Source organism: Linepithema humile, chromosome 6 (assembly GCF_040581485.1).
Source record: "Linepithema humile isolate Giens D197 chromosome 6, Lhum_UNIL_v1.0, whole genome shotgun sequence".
In the NCBI taxonomy this organism is placed as follows: domain Eukaryota; kingdom Metazoa; phylum Arthropoda; class Insecta; order Hymenoptera; family Formicidae; genus Linepithema; species Linepithema humile.
Genome location: NC_090133.1, coordinates 15,835,621 through 15,854,638, shown reverse-complemented (window position 1 = coordinate 15,854,638; position 19,018 = coordinate 15,835,621). Strand labels below are relative to the sequence as shown.

Here is a 19,018-nt window from a genome sequence, read left to right as displayed (position 1 = left end):
GCCTTCGTCGGGTGTCGATAATAATATTTAAGTTTTTATAATTTTTACTTAAATTTACTACATTATCGCAAAGAATCAAAAATAATAAAATTTTAAATTGACATTTTCATCGATATACATATAAAGTCGAATCGGCTGGGCGATCAAAATTAAAATTCAATGATTAGAAAATAGCGTTGGTATTAATCCGAAACAATATTTTAAAAATAGCTGCAAATTATGAAGATGACTTTCAGATGTACTACATCACAAGTGCGCAAGGTTGACGAGATAGTTAAAAAAAATTAAGAATACTTATTACGACTTATTAATAACCACGATTTGCTAGGATCAACAGGTACATGTGGCTCGTGGCTCAATTATAGCATCGTTGTCTTATCGACTCATGCAAATTAACTTTTTTCTTTGCATATAAGATCTCAAATTAAATTCTAAGAGCTCTTAATTGCCATGCAAATAAGATTGTTTATTAGTGTGATTCAGCACACAATCAGATGCTGAGTTACATAAGAAACTTATGAAGACGCTGCTTGATGTACGGGAACTTGTGAATAAAAGTGCCTTGAAGCCTAATTGTCAATGATATTTTACGTTAAAAATTAAAAACTTGGAACAAGTAACAGTCTTGTGTAAAACAGTTGCCGAGAAAAAATTGTCACTGCGTATCTGACTATAAAAAGTTTTTGCTAAGTCTTTATTAAATACACATGGCGGTGATTTCTTTCTTTTCATCTAAAAGTAAGATGCATGTATAAAAAATATAATATTTAGATAATAAATTAAATTTGAGACGGCAATAAATAAAAATCATTTATTGTTATTTTTGCAATAAATTATTTAATTTAATTTAATTTTTTTCTTGATTTGCGGATAAAACAAAGCGCATCGTTTGAATTTTCTTTTTTATTATATTAATATAAAATAAGAAAAACTTGACATTTGCTAACATTTCTGGGAAATTAGATTACTAAAAGTTTTCAACATATGTATAAATAATTATTAGAAAATTAAAAAAAAGCTAGAAAATTTAACGTAACTAATACTTAATTTTTCATAAGAATGTCAGGGAATTAAAACATATATTTTACAATATATTTTATATACAATATATTACATAATATATTACATAATATTTTATGGAAATTTGTAAAAAGTAATTTCTCAAATATATGTATATTGCACGTTAATTTCTTTCGCATGATTACGTGTCAATATAATTGACACTGCGACGTGATATTACAAAGTGGTAATAACAACTTCTTACGTCTCGCATCAAACCTGTCAATTATCATTCTATTTTCACGACAAAAGACGACGTGAATTCACCTGAAAACGATTTCCTCTTTACTCTTGCGCAGTGAAGCTAGCAATGATTCAGCTAGAGCATAGTGAACGCCGGACTTGCCGCAATGAAATATTTCTTTTTATCGGTGCAGAAATCTGTTGAAAAGAATATCTTGTTGCATTCTGATATAAACATTTATTATTATTAAATTTCTATTGTTATTTAAATAATTTATTTTTCATCTCCTATTTCCATTTCTATTCTATTTCTCTTTATTACAAAAATTATTTTTTAGTCACAAAAGTTTTCTAAAGTTTTATCAGTTGCTTTTATTGTGACGATTGTATAACAACTGTTGTAGATGATATTTCCGTCCGTCGCATCGGAAATATGCCTCAGACTTTTGGGAAACGAAAGAGAAACCAGGATTATAGAAAGAAAACCGGGACAAGTTTGGCATTGGAACGCGATTATGGAGAAATTCGAGCATCTTGAGGCGCTAACGTTAAATGATACCGCTCTCTGTAGCGTCAATACAGTGAACGACTTGCGTGGAAAGACACTCGTCGTTGATGTGAATGACGTAAGTACCGAGTATTAATGATTTTCTTGTGTGCGATCTATTCGTATGATCGAAGTGAGATCGAAATCGATTGTTAAATGCCGCATTTATCAAGTTCGAAATTACGAGTATAAATAAGAAATAAGAATTGGGAATGAGAAATTAAGTTTTAACACGTAGAATGTCACGCTTCAGCTTATAATAAAAAAATATCCTTCTGTATAATTCTTTCTCATGTATAATATATTTTTGTATAATTTATTTTTTTAAGTTTGTGTTTTTAAATCGCAGTAGCACATGCTATTTAAAGTATCATTTCAGATATATCCATACGTCATTATAAATGCAAATGAAGACGAAGTCACGGGATTAATAGGAGATGCCTGGAGAATTTTAGAAACAGCTTTAAAATTCAAGTATATTACAGTAGAATATTTTAGCATTACAAATTTCTCTCGAGAGACGGCAAAATATATTTGCCGTTGCAAAAAATTTCACTTTCTCTCCCCCGTCTTTCTTACTTCTAAATTTGTCGTTATGTAAAATGATTCATGACTTGTAAAGCAACTTCGGCAATGACTTGATAAAATATTTTGAGTAAAAATATATAAATATAGATTTTTGATATTATGAAATTTTTCGCTCAAAATTATCTCTAAAGATCCGTTAAAGTACGTGTGCTTTCTCTTTTCGCGTCAGTCTGTATACAGCCAAACAACCGTAACACCGATTTACACGCATGATTTTCATGGCGACGCGCGTCTTCAAAGGGGTATGTGTGACGAAAAAGCCGTACGTAGAACCTGCCCAATTTTCCGCGTACCACCCACACCCACGTCGCCGGTGTGGGTCAAAATACTCGCATGATTCATTCGTCTAGACAGGTATAAGTATAGTATCAGGATGGGCAGATGGTAGCGGGAGAGAGAAAGGCAGAGAGGGGGGAGAGTGAAGCGAAAGGGATACGTTGCGGCGATAGCGTGGAGGGGCCCGGGGGTAGGTGGGTGCGTGCGTGCGTGTAAATATGCGCGCGCGCGCGCGCGTGTGTGTGTGTGTGTGTGTGCGTTGTGTTGGATTAGCGAGCGCGCGGCACCCGTAATAAAGGCGTCTCTTCGACGAAAATGCAGGACGATTTACCGAAGAACGGGACAGCGGTCATCCGCCGCGACGCTGATGAATGAGCATAGCCACGCACTGCTGATCGCCACATCGATGTACTCGCACACTTCGAGTTATTACACCTACAGCGCGCCGCTCACGAGCAGTTCGTAAGTCGAACGCCAGCCGTTATTTCGCCACCCCCTTCTTATAATGCAATACCGGACGAGCGAGCGAGGGACGCGCGCCCTTATCGCGCGGCAAGCTTTCGTTCCCCCCCCTCCCTCTTCCTCCCTCCCCCCGCGAGTGCGCGCGACGCGAGAGAGCTTTTTTAGTTGGCGCTTTTACGTCGGTCATTAACCCGTTCCGGTTGGGCACCAGCCTATCGAGATATACTCCGCGATCGTATCGCGGATAATGACTTTCTGATTTCGTTTGCGCGATTTCTCTTCGTGTTGGCCGTTGTACCGCGAGAAAAAGGAGAAATGGAAGGAGCGTAGATAAGCTTTCGCATCGATCGTTATCTGAAAGGAACTTTTTAGCATGCACATAAAAAGCACACAGCGGTACACATAATTGCAATATGGATATCACGATCGCGCGATAAGATTATAATATAATCTTGTTTTTTTTTTTTTTTTTTCAAGTAGTTGCGTTTGTCGTCGATTTAAAAAAATTGTATTGCCCAAATTTCAGGCGCGGTAAAAATTAATTAAAATTCCGTTTGCACATTTCTCCCGCACGATTCCGTTGGAATATTAAGTTAATTAATTTAATTGTTATTTTTATTACATTTTCCATCTTTAGATACGCGCTATTTGTTCAGTCGAACGATGCGATTATCGCAAAGTGGCGATACATCGGTATCTTTAGCCGCAGCTTGTGGATAGTGTCTCTCACTATGATCGCATGTATCGCATGCTGCATCATGGGAATGTACCGTTTCAAGAAGTTTATGTGCATTAATTATAAAGATTGTGACGACGAGCTTGCCTCACCGTCCTTCAATTTCCTTTGCATTTTAGGTAGCTTCTGTGGTCAAGGTAACGCATGAACTGCATTGACGCATGCAATGGAAATTGAGCGTATAAGTAATATAAGAGATAAAATATGCCATAATTTGATAAAACATTGCAGTTTTAGAAATAATGTTTGAGATGTGCATTTAATTAATTTTTATTATATATATTATATATATTATAAATCAACCGAAATGCGTTTGTAATAATTTCGAAGATGTCATTGTAAACGCACGAAAGATTTGACTCATAACATCTCGTCGAAGCTCTTGAATCGTTTTTTCTCTTTGTAAATTTTATAATATTTTTGCAATTTTTATCTTTATGTAAATGTTTATATATTTTCCGATGTATGTAAAATATTTTTAGTATAATAAAATCGGAACGTTGAAAAATTTTACAAATATAAACTTTTATATTTAGGATTCCAAAAAATACCAAAAAGCTTATCTCTACAATTAATAATATTATCTAACTTGATGATGGGAATGTTACTGACATGTGGCTTCAGTAGCACTCTTATTTCATGCTTGGCGAGTAAAGAAAATACCATTCCCTTGGCTAATCTCGAAGACGTAGCGATAAAAAGGACACACTCACTTTGTGTCAGAAACAAAAGCAGTGCATATACTTATTTTACAATGGTACTTAAAAATAGAAACAAAGGAAAATATAAATATAACATAAACTTGTTTGCACAACATTATTATGTGTTAGCGCGTTTACGTATTAAAATTTGAATATAATAAAAGGAACTATGTATTTAAGAAATTATTTTGCAGAATGGATCAATGTATAGCGACTTTCACAAAGAATGGAAAGGATTGATAAACAAAGGCTGTCCCGACATGAGAGACAGCGCGACTCTCCTTTCAAAATTATGCCGTCCAGGTTTCGCCTACTTGGAACTACCAGAAATCTTTCTATCACACTATAAAAAAATCGAGAGCAAATGCAATATCGTACAATTGCCCGATAATTATTGGAGAATTAAATTGGCATTTCTGCATGCGAGAACAGCGCAACATCGGCAACTCATTGATACTTAGTGAGTACTATTTTTTATTGTTTAGGTTATGTTTGGTCATATAAATACAACTCATTTTAATCACATTAAAATAAAAAAAAAACTCTTTTTTGCCTCAAAATAGAATTATGTAATATTAAAAAAAATTAATAAATTGATTTCTTTCTCTCTAAAGTATCATATATTCATGAAATTAATTAACCATTTATTTTTTCGATTAATTATGAATTATTTATTATTACCACATAATTTGTAAAATAACTTTACAGAATACAAAAAAAACATGTAGAATATGGTCGAAATTATGTTTTACATTTTATATTTTAAATTAAACAATTTTTCTATCCAGTTTTAAATTTAATAAGAAATGTGCATTTCTATCAACAGCATAATACGTATGCGTTCAGCTGGGATACTCAAATATCTTGAGAAAAAATGGATGTTAAAAGAAAGCCGACCCAATTATTTTTCAACGAGCAATTTCCAACCCGTGCGATTCAAACACATTCGTTTGAGTATCTTATTATTCTTCACGATAACGGCTCTCAGCATAATTATCTGCATTTTGGAAAATATTTGGTATAAACTGAAATTCAAGAAGAAACCATCTAATTTAATATTACGGCAAACATGCAATAGCAAGCTGAAAGTAATGAAAACGTGTTATAAAATGCGACCAAAATTCAAATGGCGTCAGAAATTCAACTCGACGTTATTATCTGGAAATATAAACAATCCAGAATTTTTTCAGAACGTTACGGTGCAAATTAATAGGTGGTGAATATTGCATTTATAATTATAAATTATATGCAAATATGTCTCTCAAAAACAATATCTCTGTATTTTCGATAAATATAATGATCCACGAGAATAATATCAAGATTTGGAGTTTAAAAAAAAGTTATATATTGATATAATCTGAAAATATAATTATTATGCTGAATCGCATATTTCTGCTGAACAATTCTGTTTTTATCTTTTATCTATTATTGATTATTATTATCTTATGCAATTTTTTGAATAAATCTTTTAGCTTAAAAGAACTTTATTAATAAAATATTGAAAGCTTTATACGATAATATTAATATTACGTATATATATTTTTTAAACACTACATAATGCTATCAATGTGACAAAATAATGAAAAGAATATGATTTTAGTGGTGAGCATGAAAGAATTGCTCTGCTTCTTTAATTTTGATTTAATAATGCAAGCATAGTACAATCCAAAAAAATAATTACGACGAACATCATTAATGACCAATACATTTTTTTTGTATTACACAAACCATACACGAATAGTGTTTTCGAAACGCAACGCGCAACAACCGTAGAGACAACACTCTTCTCATTGTTACAATACGTTATTCACAATCATTATAAACAATGGACATTTACAAATGCAATTGGCATAAAATATTTAAGGCCTATACGGATCTTACGTTGTAATTAGAGAAACTTTGGCTTTTTCTTACGTGATAATTTTTGCCACTTTTCAAGAGAGACGCGAGAGGAAGAGAAGGGGAAGGGGGGCGATTCCAATAAGGAATAAAATGCGTAGACAGAATGCCCCAAATTATTTTGTGTGAAAGTTCCCTCTTTCCGCATTATCACCGATCTCAAATCTGATAAGCTTAATCCTAAATAGGGGCCCTAGACTTAATCCTAGATATCCAACGGGTCTTAACACTTTTTTTTTGTCTTGCAAGATATCGTATTCTCTTGAGCATAAAAATGTGTTAATATTTGATTATTTTTTGCTCTAAGAGATATTTTCCGACAATGAAATCTTTTGTCTTTGCTTAATATAAAAAAAAAAAAAAAAAAAAATGAAGAGAGAAATCGTGAATTGTGACCTCAGTATGCATTTAATGACTGTATCAGAGAGGGTACGTGGGCTTCTAAAGTTTACAATATTCCGACGAGAATAACACACTTCCTCAGTATTTAGTGGTGTAAGCTAAGAAAAAGTTAAGCGTAACCGTTGTGTGGATTATTGTTATCGAGATACTTTTCATCCTGCTGCCGCGATTTATACGAACATCATTGATAATCATTGGATCGTTTGATCTTAAGTGAATTTATTACGTGCGTCAGTAATAAGTGTATCTTACGCAATGTACAATGACATTTTACTATCTATATAATATTTCTTCTTTTTCCTTCATACGCTGTACGGAAGTGTACCTTTATTTCCTTCTGATGTACGTTGAAAAAAGAAATTGGATTTTGATTCGCCTCTCTTTTGAAGCACGCAAAACTCACTCGAACTGCAATATTGTTGCGCTCACAGCGCTATTGAAGCTCTTTCCCGAATGAATTCCGCGAACAAAGTTCAGTAATAAGAATGAAACTTTATAATTACAAAAACTTTATAATATAAAAACATATCGCAAATTTTCATTTTTATCATATGTATAGTCTTAAAGTCCGCTTTGCATTGGAAGATATGACACACGAAATTTTTCATCGACGACTTTTCTTTCACGTTACCGCAAAGAGTGCAATTGGATTATCAATAGTTCTTATATTGTCCATAATTCCAAGATATTACGTATTAGGTATTTGCCTATTCGACTTCGTCTTTGCACGGTAACAGAAAATTGCTGCCGGCCATTACGGAGAAACTTATTCTTTCCTATTACAAAATTGGAGAAACGCTAAAATTAATCTCAATGAAAATTAGAAATCAGATATTCTACGTTATTCTATCAATAGACGCATAAACTCTCCGATCTAGAAACCACATTATTTACAAAATCAGCCTTTATCAATGAAACTTTATACGCCATAAACTCTTGCATAAAATTATTTCAACTAAAAAGAAGGAAAGGAATACGTATAGAGAATTATATTCTGATAAAAATCTGTAAGTATGAGATCAAACAACATCTCGCAAACATATACGCACAAGTACTGTTTATAATATACGCATTTATAATAATCTATAAAAATATATATAATAATTAAATAGAACAGAGTAAACAATTAATATCTCCAGGATAAAATACTTAATCGTTAGAGACAGAAACTTCGATACAATACTTAGAAATTCTTCTCTACGCTTTAACGTGAAAAGAAAATTAACAATTCTGAAAGCAACTTCTGCTTTTGAAGATTAGGTATGTATTTCACACTATGTGTGTTTAAATTCTTTTAAGCTGACTTATTTTTAGCGGAGACGCCTTTCCGTCAGACGGAGTCAAACCTTTGATTCGCTCAAGTATGCGCTGGATGGCACGAAATATACAATTAAGCACACATTTAAAAATATTTCTCTTGTTATCAGCAATAGTGCATCGTATCACGCGTTGCCACAATCTCGACGTTCCGAAATTCGTCTAGCTAGTCATATAAGTAAGTAATTTTTATAAAATAAACTTTTCAAGCTTAAAACGCTAGAATAGATCCTGCTAGCAAAAGTTACGGTTGTCTTCCAGCCGTAGTTTACCGAGATCGCATCAAAAGTGAAATAATATCGATGATTCAAATATAAAAATTTCAACATTTAAAAAATTTATTTCAGCCATTCGTCCTGCATACGCTTTAATCAATTAATTGGCATTGTATAATATTGGTATCGTGTATAAAAGTGAAAAATATGCTGCACGTTAAGAATATTTTTGCGCTTATTAATGCTGCTAGATGTTGCTCTTTAGTGAATCTCGATAAACCATGGTTGGACTATGCCGAAAAGAAATTAATCGCAGTACAACGTAATTAAGAAAAATACGTATAATGGTCCTAGTGTCCTTTCGACAAATAAAAACTCCCCTCGATCATATTATAGTTTGCACGTACTTGTTCGAGGCATTTAGCTTATACAAATAGTTTATTTTTGTTAATAAAGTTCAGATTTTTTAATTGTGAAGAAATACCGATTTGCTCTACAAATGATGCAAAAGAGTAATTTGGATTTATAATAGAAAATATACTGTTCAATAGATCTTTTATCAGAATTCTTTTAAGAATATCATATTTTGAATGGCATATTTTGCGCAATTTGATTTAAAAAATTCAATATTATATAAATTCTATTGAGTTGAGATCTATATTTTAAGAAATGACAAATAATAACTAAAGTTTATTCAAAAAGTAATTATCGCACACTTTTGCTATATATATTTAAATGTAAATTTACAAAATAATCAAAACAAGAAAGTTCAAAATTAGCAAATAAAATGTGCAGTCAAAAACGGGCATTAAAATTTTGCATAATTTTCGTCGGCGCTTAAAAATTGCGTTAAATCTTTCGTCAATTTTGTAATCACATAATAAGGTGTTATGTGATAAAAAAGATGTGTGTATAAAAAATTAACAAACGTACAATCTAATGCCCGAAACTCGTTCCGTGCTCTACGACGTGCTACTTCCATTATGCAACGGCATGTAGAACAGCCTCGACGATCGCACCGCGATCGCCAGAAATCATGTTCAACCGAACTGTCTTGAATCAGTCGGGAAAAGTACGAGTAATTACCACACTTCGCACTTATGAATCGGATTCATCTTCGAGTCTTTAGGGCAGTTAAATTCCACCGCGAACTCGGGCAGGTTTGAAAGTGGTCCTATCACTCTGTACTTTGGTGGACAATGAGAATCCTTCTCGATCTGAAGAGCCACCGCTTCGGACGTCGTAGCGGAGCACCAAACCTGCGGACATTTCTCACATGATTAATGCGGCCAATATAAACATGCTTTTGACGTGACTGAGATTAGTGTCAAATCAAACGCGATTATTTTTCCATCGATTTAATACACTTGACATCGCGCGATTATTTTATAACAACCTGTGCGAAATTTAGGAAGAATAGTTGACGATGCGTTAGGTTAAGACCGGGTAGCAGCAGTAGGTCCTTGTAGCTCTTAGACGTCGATAGATAAGCGTGATACGCTGCCTTAAGGCCTCCGTTGTCCGCGATATTCTCTCCTGTTTATTACAACAGATCAGTCGAAATTCTGATATTTTTCTCGCAAAGTGATTATTAATAATCAATATTATTACCCAACGTCTGCCGGCCATTTATATTTCGACTTTGTATCTGATACTGGTTGTATTGTTCCACGAAACATTCTGTTCTATTTTTAAATCGCTCTATCGTCGCGTCATTCCACCACTGATGCAAATTTCCATGTAAATCGTACTCTCGACCTTAACAAATATAAAATATTATCTTCAGCAGATGAATAAATGTATCGTACGTTTAAATAATAATTATTATTGATTTAATTTGATAAATTTTCTTATCGATTTGAAGTAAATATTCTTTTACGATACCTTGGTCGTCGAAAGCGTGGGTTAATTCGTGTCCCATGACTACACCTATTCCTCCAAAGTTCAAACTATTAGGATTCTGTCTGTCGTAAAACGGACTCTGAAGAATACCGGCGGGAAAGACAATCTGATTCTTGGTAGGCGTATAATAAGCGTTCACGGTCGGCGGCGTCATTATCCAAGTAGTCTTATTCACCACTCGATCGAGCTTCTCGAGGTTTTTACGCAAATTGTACTTGTTCACGCGCAAATTATTCTGGAAATACTCGTACTGTTTGATCGTCAGATCTCTGTAGCGCTCGTCGAGCTCGCTGGGCTGCAGAATAAAATCCGGGAAGCCGATCATGTCGGTGATGGCGTTTGCCTTGTCCTCGGCGGCTTTTCTCGTCTCTGCGTCCATCCAGTCCAGATTTTTTAGATTTTTCGTAAACGCTTTGCGAACTTGATTAATCATTTCCTCCGCCTGAGAACATTCAAAAAGCAAGATATTATCGTTGAATTAAACATATCTATGTCTAAGTGGTAGCTTTAGTCTAAAAACTAGTATTTACATATATTTTGGACTTTCAAGAATTCAACTGATCCCTGAAAAGTTGAAGAAAACGGTAGATTTGGTCTTAAAACAACAAATTGTCATCTTAAAGAAACAATTTATTATTGTTTGCTATTTTATGCTATTCTATATATAATAAAAAAGAAATCAAGAAAGAAAGAGAATAACGAATAGCGAGATTGTCTCAAATATTCAAACACTGACGCGTACTAACCATGGGCTTACTCTTTCCGTGAAAAACCTCTCTGACGAACATTGCGCCAACGGCGAAACCCATAGCGTTATTAACGTCGCTAACGCAGTAACGCCATTGCTCCTCAAGACCTTCCGAGCCGAGTAAAGCTTTCCGCAGGCCTTTGTAAGCATCCCGGAATGGCTTCGACAGGCACGCCGTCAAGGACCTCACGGTCTGCCAAACCAGATAGTTATTCAATATTCTGCGGAAAAAAAGGTAGAGGAAAAGATTGACATTTCTTTTCAACGGGGTCGAAACAAATTTATAAATACACAGCACGGTCCAGAAGTCGCACGCTTTCAATACATTTTTCCAATATACTTTATTGTGCAATATTTCGTTAGCAAAAATTAAATAAAAATAAAAAGTTTAATAAGTTTATAATTTTTTATTCATTAAGCGTGTCATATCAATTGAAGTTAAGAAGATCCCAAAGTCGTTTGTTTTACCGATTTCTTTTAAATAGACTTTACTTTTCTTTGGCTGTGCAAAATAAAAAATCCTTTAAAATCGACGGTCCACCCTGTATTAGCATATGTACTTTAATTAGAGAATATGTACTTTAATTACAGAAAAGGATTTTTCATTCTACACAGCCAAAAAAGGTAAAGTCTATTTAAAAGAAATCGATAAAACAAACGACTCCGGGATCACCTTAAGTATTTGTTAAAATAAGTTAGTTAAAATAAGTAATTAAATAGATATTATAGATTTAAGAGTTAAAAAACATTAATTTGATCTCTCTTTGAAATCTGCGCTTGAATGCAAGTGCGCCATTTATGCACAGTTCGCACATATACGTACATCTTTCCATCAGTTGTATTGTTGTACTGCTGCACAACTTTCGTCAGTTTAGCGAAGTACTCCGGCGCAAAATTCACGATCAGCGCTTTACTACTAATTTTTTTATTAACCAGACGCGTAGCATTTTGAAAGTAGTCCACCCACGACATCTAAACACATAATCATCGTTTGTTATATCGTTGACAGTTTTAATCGTTGAATAATTGCTCTGGTTGAAAAAAATGTGCGAAAATCTTTTCGATACCGCAGCAATTAGAATATTTTAATCAGAGCGTTTGATATCGAATTATTGTTATTAATAACACGATGAACGTACGAAAGGTGCTTTACGTTGCAATTCGTTCAACGACATGAGATTGTACAGCTTCTCTTCGTCTCTGCGATCCTCCGGCGGCGTGGTGATCTCCGCGAGCTTCGTCTCAAAGGTGATTATATCTTGCATCTGTCTCTTCGTGGAGTTCTCCTCGCCGCCTAAGAGCACGCCGATCTGAAAACGTGTACGAGCACCTGTACTCGATTCGCCCGAGACAATGCAGCCGTAATCGTGCAGTCGTAAACGTACGAGAAGATAGTCATTCCTGTACCTTCGTCATGTAATCTAAATACGCGGCCAGCACTTTGCCATGCTCGGTCACATTAAGATAATTGTCCGCTGTTGGTAGCGTCAAGCCTCCTTGATCGATCTTGAAATTAAAGGGAACTTTGGTACACATGTTAAGATAATTAGCAAACATATTAGCACGATATTAACTATCATTACGACGATGAAGATCTAATTTATTAATGCAGACAAGTTCTTCGTTGCGCGAATTCTTGACAAACTAATTATTTCTCTTACATAATATTTCTTACTTCATAAAGATGTATACAAAAATTTATCAAAAAATATATGAGAAAATTGCAGTTTTTATAAAAATTATATTATATTTGCTCAAAAATGGAAAGGAAAAAATAACGATATATTTTTGATTCGGCTCACCTGAATTATGTGTCTACTGCTATTCCGATCATCCTCGTTCACAGCCCAAGAGAATAGACCACCCATATTGTAAACGTTTTGCAGAACGTGCATGCTGTTCTGCAGGGACCACGTGCTTATATTGAACTTGCCGGAAATGTTCCAGCCGCCGATATTTTCCAGCAGTTCCAGCATCGGCTTGGCCCCGAGCGCTTCGATCGTCTCATTTGCATCCATGCAAGATTGATAATAATACTTGGCCTTTTTCTCAGCTTTCGATTTCATCTCGCTGAACGGTTTTTCTACCCGAGAAAACGACTTAATACAAATGACATTCGTTCGTTATGCTCATATTTATTTCGATTATGCGCGATTAATTACCGAGAACATTCTTGACGACCAACTGATTATCCTGATCCAGTTTGCCGAACGTGCCCCAAACGCTCTTCCCATCCGGAATGGGATTTTTCTTTCTCCAGCCGCCGCACGCGTATTCGTAAAAATCGTCGCAAGGATCAACGGAGGTATCTATACTATTAATTATGGACGCCGCCACCGTTACACAGTGTTCTGTCAGACAATGCGTGTCGTCTGCAACAATTTGTAAGCCAAAGCTAATAAGACTATCAGTTAGTGTTAATTACAGTTAACGCTAATTAATGTCAAAATAACGTACAGGGTGGATTGAACAACACTTTCCATTCCGTCTATTTCATAATCAATTAATGCAAAAAATGCCGAGATAGCTCAATTTCGTTTGTAAGAAAATGCATCACTGTCGTACAAAAATAAAATTCACCTGTTTCGACATTTTTCATAAAAAATTAATTGATGCAAGATAAACGGAGTGAAAAATTTTCCTCAATCCATTCTGCAGATATGAATGTAATTCATTGATTTATTTAACTTCGATTGACCAATCAGATTGTGAATTATCTAGAAGTTAGTACAATTTTTTCCTACCTCCTCCGTGAGAGGCAACATGAAGAATTTGAGCCTCGTCCCAACTATTTCTGCTGCTGATAACAATAGCGAGGACCACGATCGTCAACATCAACACAGCGCAAATTACGAGGAGGCATCTCTCCAAAGTGCTTCTCGCCTTCCACATTGTTGTACCCTAAAACAACAAAGTTATATTATCCTAAAAATTGGATTTATTCCGACTTTGAGATCCGTCTCTAATCTGTTTCTTTGAAAGCATTTTGACGATATTAGAAGGCTTACTGTATGATATCTTATATGCGTAGCGGACGTGCTGATGCCTTCGCTATTTAGAGCGACGGAGCCGATGCTGCTGCTGTCTTCGTCCTCGAATTCGGCTTGTTTATACCTTGTCATCTGAATAACAGTCATCAAAGAGAAAGTCAAATTAAGCATAGAAAGTATACGCAGCCAGAGATTCCAAAGCAATATTTAAATTGAACGTATAAACCGTCATATGTGTAATCCGAATATCGCGCAGTCGCGTAAATTTATGATAATAAATGCGTCTGCTCTTTAACGAACTGCTTGTTAAAAGATAACGGTTGCTACTGAAATTATATTAAAAAATATAAATGTCAACGATGCAACGTGGTAAAATCGCAACAGTTTTCACAAAAGTATAATGATTATCAAAATCGCAAATAAAGATAAGATTAGTAGCGAGGTGTATCGCGCGCGTGTTTAAGATAAGGCAATTAGTCATAAATTGTTACCATCGCGTATGACTTTACTTTGTCCCTTGAAGATAACTAGAAAGAGACGTCATCAAAGTTCAAAAGATAATTAAAAAAAAGACGTCATTAAAATTTGAATTGCTTTTTAATAATAGATATTGTCATTGTGTCATGATAACGAAAATATAGATTTGTTTTTCATTATAAGTATTTTAATTAATGAAAAAATGTGCAAGTATAAAAAAAGAAAATATTATAAAGTTATTAGTGCAAAAAAAACTGTCAATAATATAGTAATTATGATACTATATTATGAATATTTATATTAGCAAAAAATAAATTGAATGAGATATTATTTAACTTAAATATAAATTGCTAAAATTTTTATTATTTGAGATTTATTTAACAGCAATAAATTGTGATAGATAAAAAAATATCTGATAAATTCTACATTTTTATTAAATAATTATTAAAAAATACTAATAACTAACGACTAGCAGTAATGACATGCAATCTGGAACATATGGTGTACAGTCAACAGATTTATTTTAGGATCGCGCACGATAACGTAGTTGTTTAATCACAGAAGGCCATGTGCAGATTTTTATACAATAATTAGAACTCATTTCTTCAAACCGTTACAGTATTTTTGCATACAGTATATTTTATTTTTCACCGGTATTCTAATTTTTAATTATTATATTTTTCAAAAAATTAGAAATTTGCCAATGTAATAAAGTTAAGAATGCATACGCATGACTTTAATGATACAGAAACCTTCTTTGAAAAGAGAAACAAAAAAGTTATGCATCTATGTGTTTCAAAAAGAGTAATTGTTCGAGAAAAAATGGTATAATATGGTCAGATGTAAATATATGTCGTGATACGAAGAAAAACATAAAAGAATAAAAGTAGATTTATTAATTACTGTGTAACATAATGGCAAATAAAACAGGATATGTTTTTTAACTCACTCGAGAAAAAATGGTATAATCTAATAACATATGTAATTTTATACGATCATATAAAATTCAGATCTTTTCATAACTAATTATATATATTTACATCTGACCAATTACACCATTTTTTCTCGGGTGAGTTAAAAAACATATCCTGTTTTATTTGCCATATTATTACAAAGTAATTAATAAATCTACTTTTATTCTTTTATGTTTTTTCTCGTATCACGACACTCATTAATTTACAATTGTACCGTTTGAAAATTGAGAATGTGATAACAGAAAACCGTGAGAGATCTATCCGTATAGAATTCTCGCGAAAGAGAGACGCATTTTCTATTTGTATTTCGTTAATTCTCATCTGCATCGCAGATATTGCTTTTGTAACATGGTTTGTAGAGTGGAAACACAATATGTGCAATGATCCCAGTTCAAATGTTGGAACGCTATATCAACACTCGTGTCTGCGCTGTAGAACGATATTCATGCGTTGCGATGACGCGGAAATGAAATTCACAGAGAATGTCAGTTGCATAGCAATTAAATCCGCTGGAATAACGATCTCTGTAATTTAATTGTAAATTATTTGACCGTAAATATTACATATCGAATCCTGACAAATCATTACTAATTTTAACGCGAAACAGAATATTTATAATTTATTTATAATTAATGTTCGTCGGGCAAGTTTGAATAAAAGTTTTCGAAAAAAGTAGAGTCTGTAGAAAAACTAAGAAATCAAAATTAAAATTATAATCAATGTTAAATTGCAAATATTTTTCATTAAAATTCGCTCCTCAGACAGCGATCTTTGATGCGTGCATTTCGCAGAGACAATTTTCGAGATGATTTCGCTGAACATGCAACATTTATTCGCAAACTTCGCAGCAACGCTACAATTTTAGACTGTACTAAAAATATCGTCGCCCTCGACTCGACGTTCTAAAGGTACAGGCAGATAATAGCGGACCGCCACAACCTGCTTCTTTATTTCACGTTAAAAGCTCGCGCACTTGCCAATTGCGATTTGCGTAAATTTCAATTATTTGTATTTAATAAATGTAATGGAGAGCGCAAAAAAATTTGTATCGGGCTTTATAGCATTGGCGGACAAATATACAAGTGCACCATTACACTTGAGCAAAGAATGTGAATGCGAACTTCAGTGTTCGCCCGACAAGAACGCGTATTGATGTGCAGCCTTCGTTGGAGATGAGATTCGCTGATATCATTTACGTCATTGTAAGCAAAACCAGATGACAGATTTACAAATACATTGCACGTGACTCTATCGTTAACGTCATACAAATACTCTCTTTTTCTCTCTTGTTTTCTTTTTTTTCGCTTCTTTCTTAGAATAAGATCAGATACGATGTATTTATCACTTAAATTTTACAAATAGATGTTTTGTCTCTTCAAAATGCCAAATACATCGAGAAAGAAAATAAAATTTAGCAGAGATTGAACACTTATAAAATGCAACAAATAAACGAAAGTAAAAATTATTTACAAAAGTCTAAGTAATGTTAATTAAATTTTATATAAATAAAAAGATTAGTGAGAAAATTTAATTTTTTATTTAATTTCAAGTAAGCTTTTTGCTTTACTGTCATTTTAATTTTTGTATCAATTAAATCGGTTAAACATTAAAAAATTGTAACTCAATAACTTACGATAAAATTTTTATTAAAAAAGAGAAACTGGCTTTATAAACTGGCTTATCAACAACTCTATAAATAAAATCAAGTATATCAAACCCGTGTAAAGGACGTATCTTCAAGAACACGACACACACAAAACACACTAAAGCAATGCAAATCATCACATAAGCTTTTAATTAACAAACCTTCCGTTTTAATTAAATTTTTTTTTTAAACTAAAATGTTCAAGCCACCATTGCCTTTAAAGACCTTAATCGAGAAACAGTGTATTGTCACAAGCACTTTCGATCTTTCGAAGCTCTGCGCAGAAAAGAGCGGGATACGCGAAGCGTACGCGATGCCGTGGTGACTAACTGCAATCCGTCTGCACGCGTTGTGCCAGCAACGACACGAGTGTGACGCTCCGAAAAAGCGCGCGTCTCAGACACGCACGCGCCGCGCGCACGCGTGTCTGCGTGCGAGACCCTCGCTTTATCTTCGCCAAAGTGTTCTCTTCAGCAGGAAGCGAACACTTGTGACGCCGTTATTGCCATTAAAATATTTCGCGGCTTGACAGTCGACTCCACGCGAACATTATATCGTAACAAGATCAACAAAGATACAATATAGATACAATACACAATACGCGTAGAGCTGAAGGTATTGTTGCACACATAAGAACAAAAGATGCCTGTGCTGTAGCGTACTGTAATATTGTACGATCTGAAAAAGAAATTAATAACGCTTGATAAACAATTGCAGGAGCATCTTTGCAAAAAGCTTTAATTACCATAAAAAATGTTTTAATATCAAACAAAGTATTTTATATGAATTTTTACGAAGACTAGTGTTTTTAAACGCATCATCATTTTATTTTGGATTTTTTCTCGGCAAAACAGCTAAAGAAATTTAAATTATCGCATTCTGAGCGTAACATTATACGCAGCACGCGTCAAATTGCATGCTTGCGTATGTACGTGCAAGTACAAGTGCACCAAAAATTGAAGATGTGTGTTGAATACCAATATGTGTATCATAATCGCACTCGAAAATCATATAATCATACACGTAAGTCGCGCTCACATTACTGGGATATCGCGTTATAATCAGCACACTGTACAAACCATGACCTACGATTATTAAATTCTGTAAACGATAGATCGTAATAAAATTTCGCGCGATCAGGACGACACGGCTTTGTCAGAATTCACAACTATTATTACTATTTCCGCAAAATCGCAATGTATCAAAGAATTTTACTCAAAATCATACGCGTTATATAACAATAGCATTCGTAGCGGAACAGAGACGTGTCACGTCAGCTCCAGCTCGACTGAGATCGTTTCGTCAGTTAACCAGCTCGGAATCCCTCGCACCGCGTTAGGACGCTCTCGCGTTGCATTCGCGGATGCATACCCGAGGACTCACCTTCACCGACATCTTGACCCGGCACACGATCGCGCAACCACTGCACTGTCACTTTAATTATTGATTCACCATTGAGGGCGGAATGCACACACTGACACGAGTCCGAAGCAGCGATTGAAGGTCGACGGATAGATGAGAAGAGGACGGATGGAAGGAAGAGCGGGATGAAAATATAGGTTTCACTGGGTGGTTCTGATTAACGCCGAAACTATGGCATTTTCCACCGTTTTCGCCAACGTGGCCGCTAAAACGTGTTGCAAACGGCTTTTGGCGGCCGCCTCTCTCATGGGGGATACTTTACCGTCCTTTACGCCTCCCTCTTTTCTATCTTCGCCCCGCAACCCTAGTTTATATTGATTTCTCACTTGTCTGGTTGCACCTGCCATCTCTTATCGTCATTTCGCGATAGGTACTGCCTTATCATAATACTGATACTGTTTCACCGCTCCAAATATTCAAAAATTGCACAAATTATAAATAGATATAAATAACTAAACCATCGTTTACGTTATTT

General features: G+C 34.5%; 2 protein-coding genes across 5 annotated transcripts; one reads left to right on the top strand and one right to left on the bottom strand.

The window, feature by feature from the left end:
• Nucleotides 1-1,365: 1,365 nt before the first annotated feature.
• Nucleotides 1,366-6,545, top strand: LOC105676878 (uncharacterized). The gene is made up of 6 exons (XM_067358111.1): nt 1,366-1,430; nt 1,647-1,868; nt 2,169-2,263; nt 4,344-4,608; nt 4,747-5,012; nt 5,379-6,545. Exons 1-6 carry the CDS (start codon nt 1,410-1,412, stop codon nt 5,770-5,772), a joined length of 1,263 nt encoding a protein of 420 aa, XP_067214212.1. The 5' UTR covers nt 1,366-1,409; the 3' UTR covers nt 5,773-6,545.
• On the bottom strand, nt 6,179-18,834 carry Nep3 (Neprilysin 3). 4 transcript variants are annotated; one of them, XM_067358322.1, is made up of 13 exons: nt 18,493-18,834; nt 14,044-14,157; nt 13,780-13,936; nt 13,198-13,407; nt 12,838-13,118; nt 12,443-12,541; nt 12,175-12,345; nt 11,859-12,007; nt 11,034-11,256; nt 10,270-10,729; nt 9,997-10,143; nt 9,782-9,921; nt 6,179-9,644 (listed from the first exon to the last, which is right to left on the bottom strand). In XM_067358322.1, exons 1-13 carry the CDS (start codon nt 18,514-18,516, stop codon nt 9,468-9,470), a joined length of 2,352 nt encoding a protein of 783 aa, XP_067214423.1. In that variant the 5' UTR covers nt 18,517-18,834; the 3' UTR covers nt 6,179-9,467. The 4 variants fall into 4 exon arrangements, with proteins under 4 accessions (XP_067214423.1, XP_012230558.2, XP_012230560.2 ...); XM_012375135.2 differs by having other exon boundaries at nt 18,505-18,834; XM_012375137.2 differs by lacking the exon at nt 18,493-18,834 and adding an exon at nt 17,194-18,305.
• Nucleotides 18,835-19,018: the final 184 nt, after the last annotated feature.

Excerpts from the sequence above, each read along its gene's own strand:
- LOC105676878 (XM_067358111.1), top strand. The coding sequence starts at position 1,410 with ATGAAATATTTCTTTTTATCG. Across the intron at positions 2,264-4,343 it reads GAAACAGCTTTAAAATTCAA|TCGGAACGTTGAAAAATTTT; the intron begins GTATATTACAGT and ends AGTATAATAAAA. Across the intron at positions 4,609-4,746 it reads CATATACTTATTTTACAATG|AATGGATCAATGTATAGCGA; the intron begins GTACTTAAAAAT and ends ATTATTTTGCAG.
- Nep3 (XM_067358322.1), bottom strand. The coding sequence starts at position 18,516 with ATGTCGGTGAAGGTGAGTCCTCGG. Across the intron at positions 9,922-9,996 it reads AAATGGCCGGCAGACGTTGG|GAGAGAATATCGCGGACAAC; the intron begins GTAATAATATTG and ends TGTAATAAACAG. Across the intron at positions 9,645-9,781 it reads TCTTCCTAAATTTCGCACAG|GTTTGGTGCTCCGCTACGAC; the intron begins GTTGTTATAAAA and ends AAATGTCCGCAG.